Source organism: Bufo bufo, chromosome 4, assembly GCF_905171765.1.
Source record: "Bufo bufo chromosome 4, aBufBuf1.1, whole genome shotgun sequence".
Taxonomy (NCBI): Eukaryota; Metazoa; Chordata; class Amphibia; order Anura; family Bufonidae; genus Bufo; species Bufo bufo.
The window spans coordinates 130813110-130838765 of NC_053392.1; the positions used below are offsets into that span (position 1 = coordinate 130813110).

The 25656-nt window shown below is 41.0% G+C and overlaps 1 protein-coding gene across 1 annotated transcript in view; it reads right to left on the reverse strand.

The window, feature by feature from the left end:
- Positions 1-25656, reverse strand: part of INPP5D (inositol polyphosphate-5-phosphatase D) — a 227840-nt gene that overhangs the window by 45385 nt on the left and 156799 nt on the right. The window contains exons 15-18 of the mRNA XM_040427895.1: positions 14326-14464; positions 12033-12141; positions 7177-7265; positions 5703-5784 (exon numbers count right to left, since the gene is read on the reverse strand). Coding sequence (XP_040283829.1) covers positions 5703-5784; positions 7177-7265; positions 12033-12141; positions 14326-14464 — 419 coding nt within the window. The remainder of the gene's footprint in view (positions 1-5702; positions 5785-7176; positions 7266-12032; positions 12142-14325; positions 14465-25656) is intronic.

Genomic DNA, 25656 nt, shown 5'->3' on the forward strand with positions numbered 1-25656 from the left:
ATGGCTTACCATTATAAAATGGTTATAACGGAAAATAACGGAATCCATAAGGCGGAAGGACGGATCCGTTATGCTGCCCATAGACTTGTTTGTATTATGACGGAATGCAAAACGGAAGCTTTTAAAAAGGCATGCCGTTTTGCTTTCCGTCTTCATAGAAGTCTATGCGGAATTATAACGGACCCACCCTAATAAATCACAAGAATTTGCCATCACTTTGTGACTGGGGGAATTCCACCTCCGGAATCCCCACCGATCCTGAAAATGAAGGGCTAAAGTGCACATTTAGAGCTCCATCCTCTTCAAAGTCTCCCTGTCACAAGGGCACTCCAAGCCACCATCTGTGTAGAATGTAGCGCTACTGTAGTGCCCTGAAACTGCTGCTTGTACAGGGGTGTCTGAAAGTGCCGACATACAGAGAAAAACAGTGAAGGGGCTACAGCTCTAAACTAGCACTACAGACCCTTCATGCTCAGGATTAGTGTTCGTCCCCACAGGCTGGTTCCACATTGATCATAACCTGATGACAAATCCTTTTAAGGTCTACCTTGAAAACTAAAAATTGAATTATAAGCAGGGTGCTACACAACCATACTGAACAAATGCGGTAGTAAGACTAAAGGCGTATGGCTACAAAAAGTGAGCACACCCAAAAGTAAACAAGTCCTACACCATACAAAAACATCCCATAAAATCACTTAAAAACACAAAAATCATGTAAAGCACACTGGGAGAGTGCCCCGATAAAGCACTCCCCAAACCCTATCCCTCGTAGCAATGAACATATAGCAGAGATTAGTGACCACCTCATATTTTTATATACTCAAAATGGCCATTTGTATACTTCTACTGTGTCTTCTTTTAATCATTGCAACTGTATGTTGTTTATTGCATTGTAAAAAAGAAACAAAAATCCTATAAAACAAAACATGTTGACATAATGGAGATGCAGCTGACATCACACACGTGCATCATATTTGGCTGCATGATGGCTCAGTGGTTAGCACTGGTGTCTTGTAGTGCTGGGGTCCCCGGTTTGAAGCCGACCGACATCTACATGGAGTTTCTGTGTTCCCCTGTGTTTGCATGGGTTTCCTCCCACACTTCAAAGACAGGAGTGTGGGAGGACAATCTAAGGGAATTTAGATTGTGAGAAAGCAAGCAATAATAATGTATGTAAAGCGCTGCAGAATATGTCAGCTCTATATAGGTGAGTAAAATAGATCATCTGCCCTAAATGTACTTGAACCGATGCAGAATATACGGAAAGAAAACTTAAAGGGGTATTCCAGTAGGTAAAAGTTATCCGCTATCCACAGGATAGGAGATGACTATAAGATCAGTGGGGGTCCTACTGCTGGGACCGCCACCAATCATGAGAATGGGGGCCCTGTACCCCCTGCAGTCCCCCTGCTGCTTCCCTAAAATGACCGGAGCGGCCGGTCGCACATGCTGTACTTGGCTATCTCCGAAACTCCCAGTGAAATTAATGGAGCAGCCGCATGCATGTGTGACCACCCCCTCCGGTCATTTCAGGGGAGCAACAGAGGGCCTGCAGGGGGTACGGGCCCCCATTTTCATGATCGGTGGGGGTCCCAGTGGTAGTACCCCCAACGATCTGATAGTTATCCCTTATCCACATTTACCTACCGGAATATCCTTTTAAAGGGATTTTGTCAGAAGCTGTAATAAACCAAGTCCATGTTCAAAAAGGTTTCACTCACCTGAATCCAACTGTGTATATGTTTTTAAATTCCATGTCTCCGTTGTGGCGAATCTTGACTTTTAAAAAATATGCAAATTAACTCTTCCCTGCAAAAAGGACGTTTCCGCTGCCCTTGGTGCACAAAAGATCCCCTCCTTCAGTCTCCCAGCCTCTCCCACTGAAATTCGGTTGACAGGACCAGGCATTATCTATATCATCTTGCCTGACCATGTCTTCTTGTGTAAGCACTATGTGATTAGACCTCAGCACATGGCCAGTACAGCGCGGCTTCTCTGCCAGGGCGAAAACAAGTCTACTGCACATGTGCCGATGTCTAATCCCAAGGCACTAGCGAAAGAAGACATGGCCAGGCAAGGTAATGTAGATAATGCCTGGCCCAGTCATTCAGACTTCAGATGGAATGGGCGGGAGGCTGAAGAAGGGGTTTTTACATGCTCCAACAACAGTGGGAACGCCCTCGGTGCAGGGAACAGATAATTTGCATATTTTTTTAAGAAGTCAAAAGTCAGCAGAATGGAGGCATGGAATTTAAAACATATACAGGGTTGGATTCAGGTGAGCAAAGCCTATCTGAGCATGGCCTTGGTTTATTACAGCTACTGCTGATGACAGACTTCTTTTAAAGGGAATCTGTCACCATGAAAATGCAGTGTAAGCTACCAACATCATGTTGTAGAGCAGGAGGAGCTGAGCAGATTGCCATGTCGTTTTATGGGAAAAGAGTTAGCAAAACTTGTAATTTATACTTTTAGAAGGGTTTTCCAGGTCTTTTATACTGATGACCTCTCCTCAGGATAGGTCATCAGTATCTGATCAATGGGGGTCTGACACCCAGTAAGTGCTGGTGCCAGCTGTATGAGAAGGCACTGGCACTCCTGTGAGCACCGTGGCCTTCTCTGTGCTCACCAAGCACAGCAACGTACATTGTATAGCCGCTGTGCTTGGTATTCTATGGGGGTGAGATGTGCCTAGGCCACGTGACCAATGAACGTGTCGTCACTGGCCTAGGAAAAGCTGAGAGAAGGCCGCGGCAGTACTGCGAGCGCCGCTGCCTTCTCAAAAAGCCCGGGTCTTGGATCCCCACCAATCAGATATTGATAACCTAACCAGAGGATAGATCATCAGTTATAAAGTCTCAGAAAACTCCTTTCAATTCCTGCTCCTTCTGGGCTTTGAAGTCCAGGAGGTGGTCCTATCAGTGACTGACAGCTCTCGGTGTATACTCAGTCATAGAGGGGAGGCTGACAGTCACTGATAGGACCGACTCCTGGACTTCAAAGACCAGAATAAGCAGGAACTTAAATGAATAAATACGAGTTTTACTGAATCTTTTCCCATAAAACTATACATCCTCCTGCTCTATAACATGCTGCCTGCAGCTCAGCGGACCTTGTGTATGCCTCAATCGACACTCCATTTGGCAACGTGGTTTGTACGTCTCGGGAAGGCAGACCAGCACTTACTGTAGTAGTTATAATGCTTCTTTTATTTTCACATTAGATACATACACTGAACAAAAATATAAACGCAACACTTTCGGTTTTTCTCCCATTTTGCATGAGCTGAACTCATAGATCTGAAACATTTTCTACATACACAAAAGACCCATTACTCTCAAACAGGACTGGTGCAAGGATTTTTGCCACCCTAGGCAAACGCTAATTTTGCTGCCCCTTGACTCCGCCTATTGACCACGCCCTTTGACCGCCCCTTTTTTGTCGGCCACCTATTTATACAGACTGTACCCTTCATTGTGGTAAGGCCACGTTTTCTCCCTCCAGCTACATACCATGTCATCCACAGATCCCCATCAGTGTCATCCACAGATTCCCATCAGTGTCATCCACAGATTCCCATCAGTGTCATCCACAGATTCCCATCAGTGTCATCCACAGATCCCCATAAGTGTCATCCACAGATCCCCATAAGTGTCATCCACAGATCCCCATAAGTGTCATCCACAGATCCCCATAAGTGTCATCCACAGATCCCCATAAGTGTCATCCACAGATCCCCATAAGTGTCATCCACAGATCCCCATAAGTGTCATCCACAGATCCCCATAAGTGTCATCCACCACAGATCCCCATAAATGTCATCCACCACAGATCCCCCTAAGTGTCATCCACAGATCCCCCACCCAGTGCTAGCTAATTTATTTACTTCACTTGCCTCTGTGTAATTGCAGAAAAGCGCCTTAATCTCGCACAGGCGCACTGGCAGAGGCATCATTGAACGAGGTGCGCTGGAAGACGGCGCATGCGCACTTCGCTCGACGATGCCTCTGCCAGTGCGCCTGTGCGAGATTACACAGAGGCAAGTGAAGTGAATAAATTAGCTAGGAGGAGGCGCCGCGGGTCGGGGCTGGGCTGATGTGGTTACACGTGGTCTGTGGTTGTGAGGCCGGTTGGATGTACTGTCAAATTCTCTGAAAGGCCTTTGGAGACGGCTTATGGTAGAGAAATGAACATTCATTGCACAGGCAACAGCTCTGGTAGACATTCCTGCAGTCAGCATGCCAATTGCACGCTCCCTCAAACGTTGCGACATCTGTGGCATTGTGCTGTGTGATCAAACTGCACATTTCAGAGTGGCCTTTTATTGTGGGCAGTCTAAGGCACACCTGTGCAATATTCATGCTGTCTAATCAGTACCTTGATATGGCACACCTGTGAGGTGGGATGGATTATCTCGGCAAAGGAGAAGTGCTTACTAACACAGATTTAGACAGAAGTGTGAACAATAGTTGAGAGTTATGGGTCTTTTGTGTATGTAGAAAATGTTTCAGATCTTTGAGTTCAGCTAATGCAAAATGGGAGCAAAACCGAAAGTGTTGCGTTTATATTTTTGTTTAATGTATATGTGATGCCTTTTGGCTACATGTTTGAAAGGCGTCAGATATCTGTATCTAATGTGACAATAAAAGAAGAAGTTTGAAAGAAGACTTATTATACTCACTTTTATAGCGCTGACATATGTCCCCAATGTGGCTCACAATCTAGGTTCGCTATCAGTATGTATTTGGAATGTAAGAGAAAACCGGAGAACCTGGAGGAAACCCACACAAACACGGGGAGAACATACAAACTCCATGATTATATTGTACTTTGTCAGATTCGAACCTAGGACCCCAGGCTGGAAGGCACCAGTGCTAACCACTGAGCCACCGTGCTGTCCATGTCACCAAACCAAAATAATTCATATACATATTCCTACTGTCCATGCTTCCCTTACTTTGGCATAATTGCTATTATGAATATATCCCCCCCCCCCATTTTTGAGATATGTGCCCCAATAGTTGCAGCTCCACATATGTAAATCCAGAGTGACTAGCGACAGAGGTGTGCCCAGTCTCTCCTCTTCTTTGCTAGGGGAGAAACATGATCTCACAGGAACTATCAGTTCTCACCAAACCACACCAGATAATAGCGTCAGAAGGGACTGTTTCTCACTCACGCTATTGTGAGACACCGCAGAAGACGAACAGAGGAACCCAGTTGCAGATGAAGTCCAGCTGCCGAAGACAAGCAGATGCGGTCCTGTCTGAAGCTCTGATGCAGTGTGGTCTGGCGAGAACTGCCATTTCTCGCAATCGCGCTGCAACATTATTCTCTGTGATAGAGATCCCTGCAATCCTGGCTCCCCTAGGAAAGAAGAGGAGGGACTGGAGCTGCAACTATCAGGCTAGGACAACATGGTGACACTGGTCGCGGCCAGAATTCCAAAGTAGAGGTGATCGCATAGAAATTAATGGTATCGCTGCACCATTCACAAAAAATTCAACAGTGTCGCCATGTAGTCCTAGCCTTAGGACACATATCAACAACAGGGGGCATGTCCAACAGGAATATATGTGTAACACAATTCTTTTGTTTTAGTGACAGGTCCTCTTTAAGGTGTGTATTTCAGCCTCCTGCAGGCAGGTGGCAGCATTCAGCAGAGAACATGGGCTGCTTATCAGTCTGTAAGTACTTACCATAGGACTGACATACAACATGCATCTGGGGGTATGATTTCCATAGCACCCTGTCACACCAAGAAGGTAAATTGTACTTCATCTGAAAGAAATATATACATGATAAATGACTGCAACAATTTTCGTTCCTGAAAATTTCCTGTGCATCAGCCATGTAAAGAGGCCTTAAAGGGGTTGTCCAGGATAATAAAAAAAAATAAAACAGCAGTCAGCAGTGTGTTAAACAAAATGCAAAAAAAAAAAAAAGCCTTGCCCACTTTTTAAAATGCCCTTTGTTCTGTGGCTCCTTGTGGTCTCCGTCTGACTGAAAGTGACAGGTAAGATAAGAGCGGAGGCACGGAACGGAAGCACTGCGGAGCACTTCCATTTTTTTTGCAGAGCGGACTGAATGTTGCGGATCGCTGACCCATTAAAGTGAATGGGTCCGCATCCGCAAATGGTGGGCACACGTTCATGTGCATGAGTCCTTATCCACATGTAGCAGAAAAATCTGTATGGTAACATGAGTCTGCTCCGGATTTTTAAATCCACAGCAAGTCAATTACATAGTGGATTTGTGGTGGATTTTGATCCTTCAGTTTATGGGGTCCTGTTTATGAGATCTGCAGTGAATCCACAGCACAAACTTCATTTAATTAATGCAGATTATGCTGCATGATCGCCACAGACTTAGGGAACGGAAACAGATTTTTTTTTTTGCGTTTTTCTGTGCATGAGCCCTTACTGCGGCGAGATCCACGGTGATAAAACTCTGCCACATGTGAACACAGTCTGAATATATGCAATTAAATTACAATGAGGGTCATTCAAAGACTGGCTTTTTACGCAGACCTTGTAGTAAATTAGGTGCACCTCCAGCAGTCCGTGCACCTGGAGTGAAAACTACGCCAGCCCCTGACTAGAGTACTTTACACTGCTATTTTACACCTAATTCCAGGCCAAAAACTGACATAGCAATGTTAGTAAATGACCCCCATGTGTTACTTGCAATTTTGTGGAATTTGATGAGGACTAGGCGCCGGATTTCACTTGTTTCATTACTAATAGGTAAAATTCACAGCAGATGAGGCTAAATGAATTAATATGAAAATGCGATTCCTAAAAATGGTTTTATGAGAACTATATTTAACTATGGAATATGTATCTGTGCAATTTCAATACCCAACCATAACATTAGTACATAACCATCTACCTTTATAAGGGTACAACCACACGACACAGTCCTGCGGCGTTTGCTCTGTGGCTGCGATTGAGCACAGCGCGGTCATACGGGCTCTAATTAATCTAATAAGACCGTACTGTTCAGTTGCTCTGTATTGTTAATGGCTGCTCGGTATTGAAGGTGCCGTGCCTCTATTAACAATACAAATCCACTGAACAGAGCAGTCTCATCAGTTTAATTAGAGCCCGCTGCTCTCCGTACAGCCGCACGGTACTGAAACGCAGTGCAGCCATGTCGCATTCAGTTACTTACTCCTGTTGCTTTCTGCTTGGTGTAACAGTAACGTTCTCTTGTTCCTCGCTCATAGCGGTAAGTTGGGGGAAATGTGATCTCTTCTTCATCTGCAGTAAAAAATATATATATCTAGTCATGCATGTAAAATACCAAAGTTAAAGGGCAAGAGGTTTGAAGAGAACTTAAGGGCACAGCCACACAGGAGGCCCCAGGTGGATAAAGTCACACCTCTTCCAGCTGACAGGCGCCAAGAGGATGTAACAGGAAAACTCCCGGCAGGAGGTCTTAGCCCTGGACCAGATTTGGGCAAAGCCAAACATCCATGTGGTCCTGGCTTAATGCTAGGATTCCCGGGAGGGGAGATATACATAACTCCCCACAGAAACCACATAGCGGCACCATGTCTGTACTCTAGTTGTAGCTGGAACACAGGTGGATCAATTGGGCCCGGAACCACCTCCCTGCGACATTCTGGTCTGGAGCTATGAGCCATAATCGGTTTTGTGGCTCATTTGATGCCAGTCCCAAAACAGGAGGAGGGGGCCGGCTACAGTTTAAAAGGCTTGTGCCAGCAAGCGGGCGTGTCTTTCTCTGAAAGGGGGTCACATCATGCAAATGTGTTTTGAGAGACCTGAAAACCGCTGACATCACCGCCCCCACGTGACTGCAGGCAAGGACTATTCCACCATCATAACCCAAAGGAACTTTCATCTACCCGGTAACTGACTTTTGCTCTGCTTAACCCTGTTGTACCTATAATCACCTGTATCTGTAACCTCAGACCGCTGTATATATTCCCTGTGTATATTGTTATATAGTTTTTTACAGTACAAATTAATTTATGAAGTTATTACGCGATGTCTTGTAAGACTTCGCGAAGCAAAAACTTCAGCTCATCGGAGCCAATACATTCTAATACTGTATGGAGCTCCTGCTCCGTACAGTATTGGAACTAAGTTTTATGCAAATTGACTTCAGATGTTTCATCCGAAGTCGATTCGCTCATCCCTACTCTGCACCCTCGAATATACTATGGGGCACATTTACTAAGCTAACCTTTATTCTGGAGTAAAAAACAAACAGGCGTATTGGCAAAGTCTGTCTTTAAGTTGCGCCTCATTTATTATCCCCTAATAAACCTGGTTTGTCTTTTTTGGTTTAAGCCTGACATCTAGTGGTCGTTTTCTTGTAAGACAGATTAAAATTCACTAAACTAGGTCTAAATAGTACGAGCATGAAAATGTGGCGCAAGTGAGCTGAATTTTGATGCACGTGTCCATAAAAGTAGACAAATTGTGGTGCAACTCACCACTCAAAACAGAGACAGAAAAGTATGCCAGCCCTGGGGTGGAGTAGAAATTAGACTGTTTTTTACGACAAAATCTGACGCAAAATAAGGCGCACCTACCTAAATAGGACAGAAATTAGGCGCAAAAGTTAGAGAACTTGTGAATTTGTCTTAAAACTAAATATAGGTGCAAATGCTTCCAAAACAGGCGCAAACACAGTTCGTAAATAAGATTTCAAAAATAAGTAAGTCAGAAACAGGCTTTTTACTCATGAAAACAGGTGGCGATACTTAAGTAAATGTACCCCATTAACTAAAATCTTTGCGCATGTTTTTAGTAAAAAAAATGCTGTTTTGTGCCTATTTTGAATATATATATATTTTTTTATAATTCAGAATTTTCTAATCTTTATGACTTTTTTCTGACCTATTTATGTAGGTGCACCTCTTTTGCACCTGAATTTGTCTTAAAAACAGTCCAATTTCTATGCCGTCTCAGGGCTAGCGTACTTTTCTTGCTTTGTTCTTCGTAGTGAATTGCAACTTTTTTGCATTAAAAGTCAAACTTCAAGAGATGTGAATTTTCTCTGCAAAGATGTGACTGTTTTCATGCGCAAATAAATTAGACCAGTCTAAGTGAATATGGCTCTGTTTAACGGAAAAACAACCACCAGAGGTCAGACTAATAAAAATACCCCCAGTCTAATTCATCAACAGCTGTGCGACTTTTAATAAATACTCGACAAAAGAAAGACAGACGAATGAAATATACCAGTCAAATTTTATTGCCAAAAACAGGCAAGCTTGAGATATGTGACCCCATATGTACACAGCCATAATAGGTGAGGGAAATTCTACCAGATTGCTCCATCTAATATAATAATAATATAGGCTGGCTCACAGTATTTTTGCATATAAATTTATTAATACACTTAATAAAACAAAAACCAACTTAGTGTCGACATATCAGCATAGATACATTAGATAGGTATATAAAGTGCGGAGCTCACGCACCAAACCTAAACAGCTGGAGTACTCCAAAAAGATGAGACCTTATGGCTAGAGTGTAACTGCAAGAGTCATTCAATTGTACCACTTAAATGTCCATAAAATTGTATGCCGGTTTACCAGTTTGTTGGAACCAAAAAAGTTCAGAAGGTGTCCTTGCTGCAGTCTCCTGCAGAGAAAACTCTATCCTCAGGTGCCGTTTAGAAATAATAATTGCACCGCTTCCGATCAATGACACTCCACTTACTTTTTCTTGCGGAGCAAGCTTCCGACCTGTTCTCACAGCGTCCCACGTGTCCAGCTAGATGGTGATTTGCTGGTTGATGACGTAGTCGCCCAGAGCCGTTGGGTTAGCGGAGGCTGATGTAGCTGAGTTCGTAGCTGCCTGAGCCCGTCGGATCAGCGGAAGCTAGCACAGCAGAGCTTGCTTAGTGCTATTCGGCAAGGTTGAATATATCCACATAGGTTTAGACTGAGACCTGGCTATTGGTGCGGTTTTTTATAAAAGTGCAAGAAAACAACTCTCTTCAACTATTGGAAGATGATCTACACCACTTCTAAAGATCCCATCTGCTAATCATTGACAAGGTAGTCTAAACCTATGTGGATATATTGAACCTTGCCGAATAGCACTAAGCAAGCTCTGCTGTGCTAGCTTCCGCTGATCCGACGGGCTCAGGCAGCTACGAACTCAGCTACATCAGCCTCCGCTAACCCGACGGCTCTGGGCGCCTACGTCATCAACCAGCAAATCACCATCTAGCTGGACAAGTGGGACGCTGTGAGAACAGGTCGGAAGCTTGCTCCGCAAGAAAAAGTAAGTGGAGTGTCATTGATCGGAAGCGGTGCAATTATTATTGCTAAACGGCACCTGAGGATAGAGTTTTCTCTGCAGGAGACTGCAGCAAGGACACCTTCTGAACCTTTCTGGTTCCAACAAACTGGTAAACCGGCATACAATTTTATGGACATTTAAGTGGTACAATTGAATGACTCTTGCAGTTACACTCTAGCCATAAGGTCTCATCTTTTTGGAGTACTCCAGCTGTTTAGGTTTGGTGCGTGAGCTCTGCACTTTATATACCTATCTAATGTATCTATGCTGATATGTCGACACTAAGTTGGTTTTTGTTTTATTAAGTGTATTAATAAATTTATATGCAAAAATACTGTGAGCCAGCCTATATTATTATTATATTTGCTTCTTTCAGTTGGTTACTGACAGGCTGGGCTCCAGTAGTTTGCTGGTAGAGCTTTTCTTAATATATACTATGTTCCATCTAATAGTTGCACATTTGTTACTCTCCTATAAAACGTTCAGCCTCTTTTTTGATATTTTGTTAGTATTGTTAGTATCACTGAGAAGGCCGCACATGCTCAGTTCCATCCTTCAACTGCCTCCTGAGCTGTGACAGGGAGAGAGCTCCAGCAGAAAAGACATGCTTCCTGAGCTGCAGCAGAAAACACACTCCCCTTGAGCTGTCAGCTTGATATAAATCTAGCAGAACAAGGAATGGAGAGATCTCTGGATGAGGCACAGGCTGGTTCTAGCTTTGTTAGAAAGAGACTGTCATGTGCTATATTATGTTTGATTTTCATTTTTTACATTAATCATGGGATAACCCCTTTAAGGGGTTGTTCGCACTGCGTTTTTTTCAGCAAATTTAGTCACGGACAGCTGTGATAAAATTTTGGCAAAATGTCCTTTTTGCCTCCCATTCATTTCAATGGGGACATCGCTGAAGATTGTAGAGCAGCAGCTTAAAGGCTATATACACCTTTGGTTGCATTTTTTTTTATTATTGCATTGTACTCATTTTGAGCTAAAAATATATATTTTTAATTGGTCTTTATTAATAATATGGCATCCTTTTATCTGTACAGAGCTGACATGCTCTGGTAGCACCCTTTGGATTTTCTGTCTTTTCCATCAGACCAGGAGCAGAAGGGCTTCTTAGCTCTGCTCTCTGACCTCCTATACACTCATTATATCTCAGTTCTTATCTTACTGATAAGAATGTGGCTTAAATATGTCTTTATGACCTCTTAGTAGTTTAGAGATAAGGGTTATTAGATGAAGTGAAAGTAACAGTCACACAGTTAGAAAAACAGTTAACCCTTTGTGACAGAATAGCTCAATATTTTTAATAAAGGCCAATTGAAAAAAATATTTTTAGCCAAAAATAAGTAATGTGCAAACATAAAAAAAAAAGCCTTTAAATCCTTGATCCTTAGAGCGTCCTCCCATTGAAATAAATTGGAGGCATACAACACATGGCCCCAACAAAATTTCAGGGTTGGTATCATAGAGGAGGATCTTACTGGTTGGAACTCCCATCCATGCATTATATGGACAGCTATTTATCTACATAGATGGCACATAATGCTACAGTATATTTCCTCAGCAGCAGGGGGGGGAAAAATGTATAGCTGGCTGTAGTTTCCCCCAGTGATAACAACGGGTCGCCTGTGGGGAAAGAAACTGGATCCACTGGTGATGAACTTCCTTTTTGTGTGAAAAGGATTTGTTTTCATGACAATTTCTTTACACTTTAAAGTTGTGACTACAATTACTTACTGAAGAGGAGGAAGACTTGACTTTCCTTGCGTTCCATATTTAACTGGTCATAAGCCAGAAGTTCTGGGTATTGCTGTAATTTTATCTTGTGAACAATGTTTTCTGCCTCCTAGTAAATGCACAGAGACAAAATATAATAAAAAATGTTATCCCCATCTTATACAGGGATGGCATATCGCTAGGAGACACTATCACTTTATGATCGATGCAGGTCTCAGAGGTCAGATTCTGAGAAAGAAAGGGCCACGTAACTGGTGTAGTGCTGAATCTTCTAAGTATATCTTGTACAGTGGCACTCCCAGCCCCCTGACTGTGCACGTGAATAAGGTCACACTGCAGTTCATTGCACAGAGGCAAACCCAGTTTTTGAAGAATGACAATGGCAAGAAGGTCTCCCACCCAGGGTCGGACTGAGGCTTCTTGGGCCCACCAGATCAAATTATTCTTAGGGCCCATATCATCAAGTCTAATATGTTTTGATTCAAAGAAAGAGAACCTAGTGCCAATTTATTGTCTCCAAAGGCAGCTCCAAACTTTTTTTGGGGGGCCCACCATGGTATCAGAGCCGAGGCCCACCGGAAGATCCTCTGGTACTCTAGTGGGCCAGTCTGACACTGCCCCCACCCATCATAAGTTTATATTAGTAAAGTAATAAGATCAGATTAACTCTTCAATTGATTTATTGCTAAACTAATGTATAGATTACCTATTATTCTTCGTTAACAGTAAGTATGAAAAATACAGTGTTAAATGTTAGCTTGCAGACCAATAATAATAATGATTTCCAGTGCTGGAAATGTTGGAATGTGTCATCATAAAAACATGTATTTATTGTATGTACTGTGCACATGTTATTGAATAGTCCATAGTATCCACCACCAGACACCAGGTGGGGATGTTTCCTCTAACCAAAAAAAGAGAGATTTTAGAACATTCTAGAGCAGTCTAGCCTAGCTAGGGCTTGGGAGAAGAAGATCATATATGGAGCTGTCACTCAAGCCCGTCCTGGAGAAGGTTTGGACAGGACCAGAGAAAACCACTACCAAAGCAGGCCAGAGGTAGAAGGTAGGTGTAAAGAAAGTCCAGTAGAGATAACCTGTCTGACAATGACTTATGGCATCCATGTTGAGGAGTTGCCTCCGATGCCCGAGCACGCCAAACCACAGTTTGCCCAACTGTGAGGATTTCTACAACCCAAGGTGGATTTTATGGAAGTGTACTGTAAGTACAACAACCTGTTCAAACAATGGAGCAGAAGAGCTTGCCTGCCATCAGGGAGAACCGTCCTATGTGTTACATTGCATTGCTTTACAAGAAGTATTACATCTAATGCCTGGATGATTATGAGAACAAGTCAGCTAGCGAAGCATACAGTGGGAAAGACTGCTTTAAAGAGACACATTTTGGCCTACTACTACCTATGCAACTGTGATACCTATAACATCTGTTAAAGTGCATTCTGTGTATCAACTGCCAGTCCATCGTATGATAAGAATTGTCCTGATCTGTTGGCGTTTGAATTCTTCAGTAAAGAACTGTTCTGTTGCACAACTGCCTCCTCATTGCTTCCTGCACTACAAAGTGTTGGCGTCACAACAACCAGGATCCTGCCTTGCACCTCAATACCTTCAACACCAAGTGCACCTCAACTGCAATCAGTCAGGGGTATCCCAGAACTGGAATGTGCCCCAAAGAGAAGAAAATGTGTGCCCTTTCCATCTCTGCACGCTGGCCCAGGGAGCTTCAGAACCTTAAGTAAAACTACTACCACCAACCGGCGATTCACTCACACACACCCCTTCATTTATTTAAAAATAATCCTAAAAGCCTGCAGTTTTCACACTGGCCACTAAGCCTAATAATAGGCGCCATTTTCTGATCTGTACAGATCACTGTTTGCAGTCATCTCATTGTCATCACAGGCAGGATTACAATGACAAATCATCTATATAAAGGATTCACAATTCACAATAGATGATATCACAGCTTATCTACTCCTTCCTGACCTCTGCCCAGGTCACAGAGCATGCCTAGAAAACTCTCCAACAGAAGTCAATGAGGTCCCCTTCTGTCCATTGTGTCTATGGAACATGGTGACTAAAAAAGTATATCCCTAAATGTTGTTAAGAACAGCTCTGGGAAGATGGCCGCCCCCATAATCATGTTTAGGAAATAGAATAATTAAATCTGTAATCAGAAAATAAAAACAGATTAGAAAAAAAGGATATGTGTCACTATCTGGTTTTAACTGGCAGAAAAAATGTAGGTCACACAACATAACTATACCGCTTACACTGTTTGGCAGTTGAACACGATAGTTAAGATCTCCAAGCCAAAAAAGATGAGTAAATCGATGTGAGATGTTGAAAGGGTTCAGCTTCTTGTCACCCAGAACCAGGAAACGCAGTATGTTAAAGTAATTCTGCTTCCTCCTAATTGAGAGAAAACAACAGATGGACAGATTATGATGGCATGCTGTCTTTCCAACGATAGCAAGATATGCTCCAAAAAATGTGAAATACACTGTGCTATGAAGAAATAGAAGTATTAAACGTATCACCATGAAATGCAGTGAAGTCTGCAAGCAGCATATTATACAGAAGGAGTAGCTGGGCAAATTGATAAATAGTTTTGTGGGAAAAGATTTATCTCTCTGCTTTTTAACTTAACACCCCTGTGCACAGCTCTCAGTACATGGGGGAGGTGTTATCAGTGACTGACAGCTATCCCTGTATACACACTTACACAGAGAATTCTATCAAACACTGATAACAACCTCCCCCTTATACAACTATCAGTGACTGACAACTATCTATATATACACACTTACCCAGGGAATGCTATCAATCACTGATTATACCTCCCTGTGTACATTTATCAGTGACTGACAGCTATCTCTGTACACACACTTATACAAAGAATGCTATCAATCATTGATAACACCTCCCCCATGTACAACTATCAGTGACTGACAGCTATCTCTGTATACACACTTACACAGAGAATGCTATCAATCATTGATAACACCTCCCCATGTACAGCTCTCAGAACACGGAGGAGGTGTTATCAGTGATAACATTCGCGGTATAAGCGTATATACTTAGATAAATGTCAGTCACTACCCCATGTACTGAGAGAAGTTAATGAATGTGGTCTTAAATAGAAAAATGCAGAGATATACTATATTTTCTGGACTATAAGACGCACCCCAGCTTGAGGCAACAGAAAATGTTTTAAAAAGTAATTTCTCTGCCACATGCACACAAACAGGTCTGTTAAATGCTCACACACAAGTCTGCTAACAACAAACACAGCTCTGCTACATGCACACAAACACAGCCTGTTACATGCCCACACAGCTATGCTACATGCACACAGAGCTATGCTACAGGCACAAAACAAACAATTCTGGTACATGCACACACAGCTATGCTAAATGCAGACAAACACAGCACAGCTACATGCACATTTACAGTAAACCAAATATTGCCACAACTATGGGATACACCATCCCTAACTGGTCACTCTCATCACAGAGTACACAACTAAGCCTTTGGTAATCCACTAAATATTGCACCTATAAATCACTACCAGACCGCTTATTATGGAATATCAATATATTACACAATTCCAAAAGACATAAATAACATACATATAAAAAATGGTAAAAAGAGGATACAAGTGCAGGGAGAATGGCAACACCTGGAGGGAGACCACAGCAGATAAACAGTTCATACAGATGTCCATACGCTAAGTACAAATAATTAAAGTGCAAGTATATAAGAAACATACAAAAGTCAATTACACAAAGAACAGTTACCCATGTTGTGCTCCCTCCAGGATTGGGCCAGCCCTGACACGCGTTTCGGCATACCTTCGTCTGGTGGTGGCGTCAGCTGGGGGACACAGCTTAAATACATCAACCAGCCAATTGTCATTAATCTATGATGGAATTATCTAAAAAACCTGTGGCTCGTATAGGATTTCATATGCATGTGGTGCATATCACGTGATTGAATCACATGATCGCAACTGCGAACACGTGATGATGACGTCGGCATAGGATCGCGTCAAGACTATCGCGAGACCATGCTCCCGGCATCAATATTTGTATTGCGCATCTCAGCCCTAATAGCTGTTACAAATGAATCACGTAATGTATAAACCTTATTACAACGAAACATAGGAGGTATGTGGACACAGAAAAAGAACAAAAATTAAAGAAAAGGCAGAGAAAGAAGGGGGCGGCCACCCAAGAGTAGAAAGAATAGATGCAAGATTGAAACTTATGTATATTTCATTAGGTGCTTAAATCCAGGATAGCAAGTAGATTTAAATATGCTAAGTGATAATAAAAATAATCACTGGGAAAAAATAATAATAGTATATAAAACAAAATTGTATATATGAAAGTGACCAGTTAGGGATGGTTTATCCCATAGTTGTGGCAATATTTGGTTTATTGTATTCAAATTCTGTAATTTTTACAGATTCAACCACAACAAAGGTTATGGATTATAATGCCAGAGAGCAGTCCTGGCTTGCATCATTAAATATCATTTTTAAGGATAATGGTGCAGGTGTTGGCAGTGGAGACCCAGGGAATGTCAAGGAAATGCAGTCTACTCTTAACAATTTGTTTCATAAGAGGACCAAAATATGGTGGAATAAAGCTTTTTTGGAGAGATATCTCCAGTTGGACTTGATACCAAGAGGCCTACGAATACAGGTGTTTCCATCTTTCGATATAGACAACGAAGTCTTTTTGTCTACCTGGAAAGAGGTATGTAATGAATCAGCCAAGAAGCTTATGAATCTGTTCATTAACCATAACATACAGACATTGACATCCTTGGACACCGATATTGAAAAGATTCAATCGGCTCTCAAGCAAGAATGCAGTCAAGAATCATTGGCGGTCTTTAATATGACGCTTAATAAAAAAATTTAGAAATGGGAGAAAGAAATTCAAGAGGTAAAATCAAAAAAATGTGCGAGGGACTGCAATGATTTCTAGCAAAAGCGAGTATACAAATGGAGGCGTGAGGAGAACCACATGCAGAAGAGGGATAATCTGGCTTATCGTAGTCGTACATCCTCCATGATATCCATATCTTCAATCTCAGATAGCCAGGAATTGACTGGTAGAATGACAAGATCCGGCACAACGCCGAAAAGGAAAACACCTCCTGGCCCTCCCTCAAGTGGAAAGAAGAGGAGTTTCCCTGAGAGGAGGGATGATGATCGTCAGGATACTTTTAAGGTAATTAACCTATCAGAACATATTCTCTCACCAACTGATCTATCATTGTTAGAAAAAGGTCTAACCTTCTCACCGTGTGCGGCTTTTGATTCCTTCACAGCGGTAAAAGACTTACAGAAAGACTCGGAGGATCTGGACAGTTTGGAAGAACAACAAACGGTTTCGGATCTTTGAGGAATTACAGGGAGAATATGATCAGTCAACGTCTGAGGAGATCCCTACCTCCATCAAATGTAAGTCTAAAAAGTTTCCCCCGCTCTCACTATGTCCAGCCATTGATCATTTTGTGAAGCTTGTATCAAAAGAGCTGGAAAACATGTCAAATTTCATTCCAAGAGATAACCTCTCTAAGGCCCAACGTTAAAGTCTGAAACGTTTGTCCAAACTCTCTGCTGTCGTTTTTAAACCCTCCGATAAGGGGGGAAATATTGTGGTATGGCCCCATACTTTGTATGAACGTGAGGCTCATAGATTACTTTACTGAGAGAGTAGTGGATGCATGGAATAGCCTTCCTGCAGAAGTGGTAGCTGCAAATACAGTGAAGGAGTTTAAGCATGCATAGGATAGGCATAAGGCCATCCTTCATATAAGATAGGGCCAAGGGCTATTCATAGTATTCAGTATATTGGGCAGACTAGATGGGCCAAATGGTTCTTATCTGCCGACACATTCTATGTTTCTATGTTACAAGAAACTAACTTCTAATCCTCTGTGTTCATTTGAAGGAAGTTCAGATCCTAGGAAAAGCTGAGGAAAATCAGGTAATATCCAAGGCTCTTCATGATGCTCTGATTGTCAAGGAACCCACTGTGCCAACCTTAAACCTTCTGCCGAAGATCCATAAGAACGCCAGTACGCCTCCAGGTAGGCCTATCATCTCGGGTAGAGGCAATATGACTGAAAAGGTGGGGCGATATCTTGACTCCCAGTTCAAGAACATTGTAGCTAACCTTCCTTCATATGTAAAGGATAGTATTGATTTCTCCATATGTAAAGGATAGTACTACATTTTGGGGATCCATCTTGGGAAGGATACATTGATGATAACCTGTGACGTAGAGTCTTTATATACCAGTATTAAACATCAATACGGTACACATGCGGTAGAGTTTTTTCTCACACAAGAAAATTTAGATGCGGACAAAAAACAATTCTTGTTAGATCTTTTAATTTTTGTTTTGACTCACAATTATTATTTTTTTTCGATGGGTCCTTCTACCTGCAGCTCCAGGGGATTGCAATGGGGGCATCGCGTGCGCATCGATGGATCGCACCATTTTTTGGGCGCAATACATCGATGATGTATTTATGATCTGGCAGGGAAATCCATCGGATTTACAAAAAATTTTGGGAGCATTAAACAATAACTCTAAAAACATCAAACTGACATATAAGTTCAATAGGAATTTCTTCGAATTCTTAGATGTTCAGTTGGAAAGAGGTATAGATGGTTCCATCATGACAAATGTGTTTAAAAAACCAACATCAGTCAATGCCTACTTACACGCGTCTTCATTAGTGATGAGCGGCAGGGGCAATATTCGAATTCGCGATATTTCACAAATATTTTGTAGAATATTCGTCATATATTTGCGAATTCAAGATTATATTCTTGATTGCAAAAATCGGCAATGTATTATTCGCATAATGCGTGCAAAATACCAGCGTGGGTCACTTACTGTATGCTACATTTTTCAAGCTGGTATAATTTTTCCTGAGACTGGAGAAAATGGTTGGCACAGCAGGACATTAGAATAGCTTTATATGCAGATAGAGTGCTCCAATATATTTGCGCTTGCGAATTTTCGCCAATTAATGATGCGCATATTTTTTTGCAATACGTGCAACTTGTGACATCACAGCACTATGTCTGTAGCATGTATGTATAGACAGCAGAACCTATCAGCTACACTATATCACCATCTAACCTACACTGACTATCTCCCACTATCTGTATTATATATATAAGCTAACTAACCATCTAATGTAATGACACAGCAAAGCACAGAGCACAGTAATGACACTGCGGTCTCTCTCAGAACTGCAATAAACTTTAGAAAATAGATTCTAATATAGTAAGGGGTAGGCAACTTTTCTATTGGTTGCTATGGATGTTGCTAAGCTGTGACAAAGCCTTCTCATTGACCCACAAGTTAGAAGAAGGGAGGGGTGATCACCTGATGTGTACTGTTACAAAAATAAAATAAAATGAATATTCGGCATTACGAATATATAGCACTATATTCTAAATATTCGCAAATTCTCGATAAGTGCCGATATTCACGATAAAAATTTGCTTTTCGAATATTCACACTCAACACTAGTCTTCATCCCACCCCCCACAGATGATCAACTCAATTCTGATTGGACAATTTTTACGGGCTCGTAGGATATGCTCAACGGATCAGATGTTTGAACAACAGGCGGATGATTTGAAGCAGAGATTTACAAATCGTGGGTACAGCCAACGCTCAATCAAAAAAGCATACAGAAGGGTGAAGACATGTTCTCGTCATAATCTCTTCTCAGAAAGACAGAGGTCAAACGACAACAAAGCAAGATTCATCACAGGATACCATTCTAGATGGCTTGAAATGAAAGATATTTTGAGAAAATTCTGGCCAGTTCTTTTGACGAACCCAATTCTTGCAGAATATCTTAACTTGGGACCATTGGTAACGGCAAAGCGCTCTAAAAATCGGAGAGATTGTCTTGTTCGGAGCTTTTTCTTGAAACAAGCTGCCCCGATTTTTCTGGGGGTGGGTAAACCAAGGTGGGGTTTCTTCCCATGTGGAAAATGCATTGCCTGTCCAAACATGGAGAGAGCCATCTCTTTTCATGATTCAAGTCATGAAAAAACATTTCGAATAACACAATCCTTGACATGTTCAAGTACAGCTGTCGTGTATTATGCAACATGCCCCTGCCCGAAATTTTATGTGGGTCTGACCATGCATGAATTAAAGGTGAGGTTACGTGAACATGTCAGAGATATTATGTCAGCCATTGATGAAATGGATCTGAGCAATTTAAAAGCAATAGCCAAACATTTTAGATCTTATCATGGGTGCAACTCTAAAGTTCTGAAAGTTCGAGCCATTGATTGTGTCTTGAAAAATGCCCATGGCGGAGATATCTCAAAAAGATTAGCACAGCTATAGTGTAAATGGATCTGGAAATTAAATACCTTGCGTCCAAATGGATTAAATGAATCCACCATTTTCTCATCATTTTTGTAGGCTATTTCCTGGCATAAATCTCCTTGGGTCTCCATCCTCCGTAACTCTTAATTCACATTTTTCATCATGTGGTCTTTTAACCTACTAATTGTGTTTTTCTAGGGTCATCTATGGGGTTTACACAATTTTTCACTATTTATATTCTTTTAATATAACGTAATTAATTTATGGCTCAGTGAATTTGAGCCCATCAAAGGATGGACCAGTCCGAGTGATGCTGAGGGATAACATGGGGGGTGATAGGACATACGGATCACAATGGCAGATGAACATGGGTTTCTAGAATTTCCAGATGGTGTGTATATCCATGCTTCATTTTTTCTTCATTCCCATTATTATTGCATTTGTTAGTTTTTTAAGATTATTTTCATAATTTTCACCATCACTGTCACATGTCACATTTTTTTACACCACGTCACTCTAGTAAAGGAGTAGTGATAGGGATAGTAGTTATCAATTCATTTTATATTTTTTTATATGATTTTAGCAATCACTCATACATCTGTAAACTGTTCACATATTAATTTATATTGATGAAAACACATGATTAGGTATTCATGATAATTATGTCACTTTTATTTTTATTAGTATTATTATAATCTAGCTTCAACACATTATTTAATGATATATTGGTTATTGATGGTTTTAATTGTCACTGTGATTTTTTTCATGTATTTTCATTTTATGATAAGAAAAGGGGTTTTAGCAGCTCTCACCTTTAGTCACCTGTGTGAAGCACGGAAAAGGAGTGGCTTGAACCTAGCCACACTTGATTAGTCCAAGAGCACAAGAAAAGATTGTTTCCAGCTTCAGCGTATAAAAGTTTTCTTTATTTCAGCTTGTAGTATAAAATCCGACACAAAATCACATGGAGAGACACGGACAGATTGTGACGCGTTTCGGGCTGTGGTATTGAGCCCTTCTTCAAGACAATACATCAGTGTACTAAAAACAAAAGCTTTATATACCACACAAATGGATATGCTCCTCCTTCTTCAATTACTGAATTGATTGGAGACTGTGTCCCAGACCCAGGTGCTACTAGATTAGGAGAACCTCCCAGGAGCACATGGGTGGGGACACAGTACTTCAAACAAAACTTTCACATACAAAGAAACCAATACATGTATATATATATATATACTGATGAACTACATATATTGCAAGGTTAAATCATGCTTTCTATTCAAACCCTTTGGTATGCAAGTGTCTAAAATGAACATCCAATATGTTTCCCTACTTAGAAGTTTTTGTTTGCGATCACCTCCTCTGACAGGTATCAATTTTGCCAGATCAAAAAATAGAGAAACCCTCATTTTTCCAAAAAGTAATATAAATAAGAACATGCACAATGAGAACAAAAATGAGAATGGGGATACAGATGATAGGGAGTGTAAAAATACACTGAAAAAAGAAAAAGAAAAAATTACTAACAAAGAAAAACCTATCATTTTTACCACTAATTATAGCAGAGATTATTTTAAGATCTGTAAGATCATACGCAAACATCTTCATGTTCTAAATTATAATGAAGAATGGCATAATATAGTATCCACAGGGGTAAAATGTGTAGCAAAAAGAGCCCCTACAGTGGGCCAAAAAATCAGCCCTAGCCTGTTTAGAGAAAACTCTCCTAGAACAAGCATTTGGCCTAAAACAAATAGGAACTATAAATGCGGCAGCAAAAAATGTATCTGCTGTCGACATATGTAAAATTAAGTAAGATGTCGCACTAAGAACACTGATACCACTGAGGAAGGGGTTGGACCCCGAAACGCGTCTGGTGCTACACCCCATCTTTGTACTGAAAAACCTACCTTACCATTAAATCGACCATAACCGAACAGAGAGCCGGCTTTAATCTCCTGATTGAATACTGCTACAAACATCTAAAGGCAGATCCTGGGAGTAAGTACACTTGAAGGCTCTTGTGATTATTTCGGACGAACACTTGGTCGATACAAAGGTAATGGACTTAATTCGCTTGCAAGCTTTTCAGCAGTGAGTTGCTGCCATTCACGTCGCTTTGGCGGGACGCCGCCGCGACTATTTGAATAACTGCAAAGCATATGACTGTTGTCTCAATATGAAAGTAAAAAACGAATAGACTTATTGCAAACAAGTCTTTGGATGTTCACAACCATTGGATCCAAGATTTACAATATTGGACTATTGAATATTTGTTGATCAATCGAATAATAGCCTTTGCTCTGTCGAATATTCATTATATTAATTTGTTAATAACCTATTTATTCTACTGCATTCTTGATTGTTTTATGCATCAAATATATTTATATTATCAATAAAGCTCATCTTTGCTTAAAATACACGGTCGCAGCTATCCTTGAGTGCCCTGTTCACCTATATACGTATATGCTGTCGACATATGTCCATTTCAAAAGAGGTTACATCCACGGCAAATAATAAAAAACATCTGCTGAAACAATATATAAACTGCAAAACAGATCATGTGGTATATGTTATAACATGTAAAATATGTAATTTACAATATGTCGGGTGCACCACCAATGAACTGAAGGTGCGTATAAGAAAACATTTGAGCGATGTCCCTCATTTTTTGTCTCGTAATGTCTCAGCGGCAACAAGACATTTTGCCACTGTTCACAAGGGCGATACCTCTGCGTTTTCTGTACAGGGAGTGGAGGTGGTCTCCACACCTGTCAGAGGAGGTGATCGCAAACAAAAACTTCTAAGTAGGGAAACATATTGGATGTTCATTTTAGACACTTGCATACCAAAGGGTTTGAATAGAAAGCATGATTTAACCTTGCAATATATGTAGTTCATCAGTATATATATATATATATATATATATATATATACATGTATTGGTTTCTTTGTATGTGAAAGTTTTGTTTGAAGTACTGTGTCCCCACCCATATGCTCCTGGGAGGTTCTCCTAATCTAGTAGCACCTGGGTCTGGGACACAGTCTCCAATCAATTCAGTAATTGAAGAAGGAGGAGCATATCCATTTGTGTGGTATATAAAGCTTTTGTTTTTAGTACACTGATGTATTGTCTTGAAGAAGGGCTCAATACCACAGCCCGAAACGCGTCACAATCTGTCCGTGTCTCTCCATGTGATTTTGTGTCGGATTTTATACTACAAGCTGAAATAAAGAAAACTTTTATACGCTGAAGCTGGAAACAATCTTTTCTTATTTTCATTTTATGTATTATTGTTTTTTGACACATTATTCTTTATTTTTCATATTTATTAGTACTTTTGATTTCATATATACAATTTTGTTATATATACTATTATTAATATTTTTTTCCAGTGATTATTTTATTATTACTTAGCATATTTAAATCTACTTGCTATCATGGATTTAAGCACCTAATGAAATATACATAAGTTTCAATCTTGCATCTATTCTTTCTACTCTTGGATGGCCGCCCCCTTCTTTCTCTGCCTTGTCTTTCATTTTTGTTCTTTTTCTGTGTCCACATACCTCCTCTGTTTCATTGTAATATGGTTTATACATTACGTGATTCATTTGTAACAGCTATTAGGGCTGAGATGCGCAATGCAAATATCGATGCCGGGAGCATGGTCTCGCGATAGTCTTGACGCGATCCTATGCCGACGTCATCATCACGTGTTCGCAGTTGCGATCATGTGATTCAATCACGTGATATGCCACAACCACATGATTCCTCGGTGTCCTCGGACGCGGTGCATATGAAATCCTATACGATCCACAGTTTTTTTTAGATAATTCCATCATAGATTGATGACGATTGGCTGGTTGGTGTATTTAAGCTGTGTCCCCCAGTGATGACGACCCCCAGACAAAGGTACGTTGAAACGCGCGTCGGGGCTGGCGCCATCCTGGGTAACTGTTCTTTGTCTAATTGACTTTTGTATGTTTCTTATGCACTTGCACTTTAATTATTGGTACTTAGCGTATGGACATCTGTATGAACTGTTTCTGCTGTGGTCTCCCTCCAGGTGTTGCCATTTTCCCTGCACTTGTATCCTCGTTTTACCATTTTTTTAATATGTATGTTATTTATGTATTTTGGAATTGTGCAATAAATTGATATTCCATTATAAGCGGTCTGGTAGTGATTTGCAATGCACATTCACAGGTTTACTACATGCACACATCAAATAGAGCTTTGCTACATGCACACATACAGCTATGCTACAAACACACAGCTCTGCAACACACAACTAGACATAGGGTACATCTTTATGCAAAAACTCATTATTTTGCACTTCCCTCTCAGTCCGCTTATAGAATTTTTATTTTCATACTCACTTGCCTATCAACACTGTGCACCAACAAACCAGCAGTAAAATGCATTGAAAGGACTCCTCTGAGTCCTCTCCATTATGTGCATGAGCTCAGGAGTCCTCGCGGTGCATTACACAGTAAATTGCTTTGTTAGAGCCCAGTGAGCATGAGGATAGAAATTACATAACCGGACAGATTCCCTTTAAAAGAAACTGATCACTGAGACAGGCACCTTTACATTAGGGTACCCAACAGGCCCTAATATGACTGTGTTAGTGCAGTTACACCCATTCTGTGGTTTCTCAGTGTGCCAAAAGAGGACTCAAAAATGTGTCCCTTAATCCCTTAAGTACCAAGCAAATTTTTAAACAAAATACAAAAAATGTTTTTGTATTTCCCTCCCAGCCTTCAGAGAATCATAACTTTTTTTCCACTTTGAAATAGCTGATCAGCTGTTTGATCAGACGTTCACTTAAATGGGGCTTAGCCGTGCCCAGGCCAGTGATACTAGTCCTGACGTCACTGGGCCTAAGATAAACAACGAGAAGGCCACAGCGCTACTGCCTGTGCCGCTGGCTTCTCAAACAGCTGATCAGCAGGGGTCCCGGGTGTCGGACCTCGGCCGAGCAGATGCTGATGATCTATCCAGAGGATAGATCATCAGTAAAAAAAGTTGTAGAACCCCTTTAAGGGCTTGTTTTTATGAGACAAGTTGTACTTTTTAATGGAACCATTTAGTAGTTCATATAATATATTGAGAAACTGTAAAATGATTATTTGTGGGATGAAATGGAAATAAAAAGGCAATTTCATATTTGTTTTGGGGTTTTTAGTACTTGTTCTATTTTACTACTT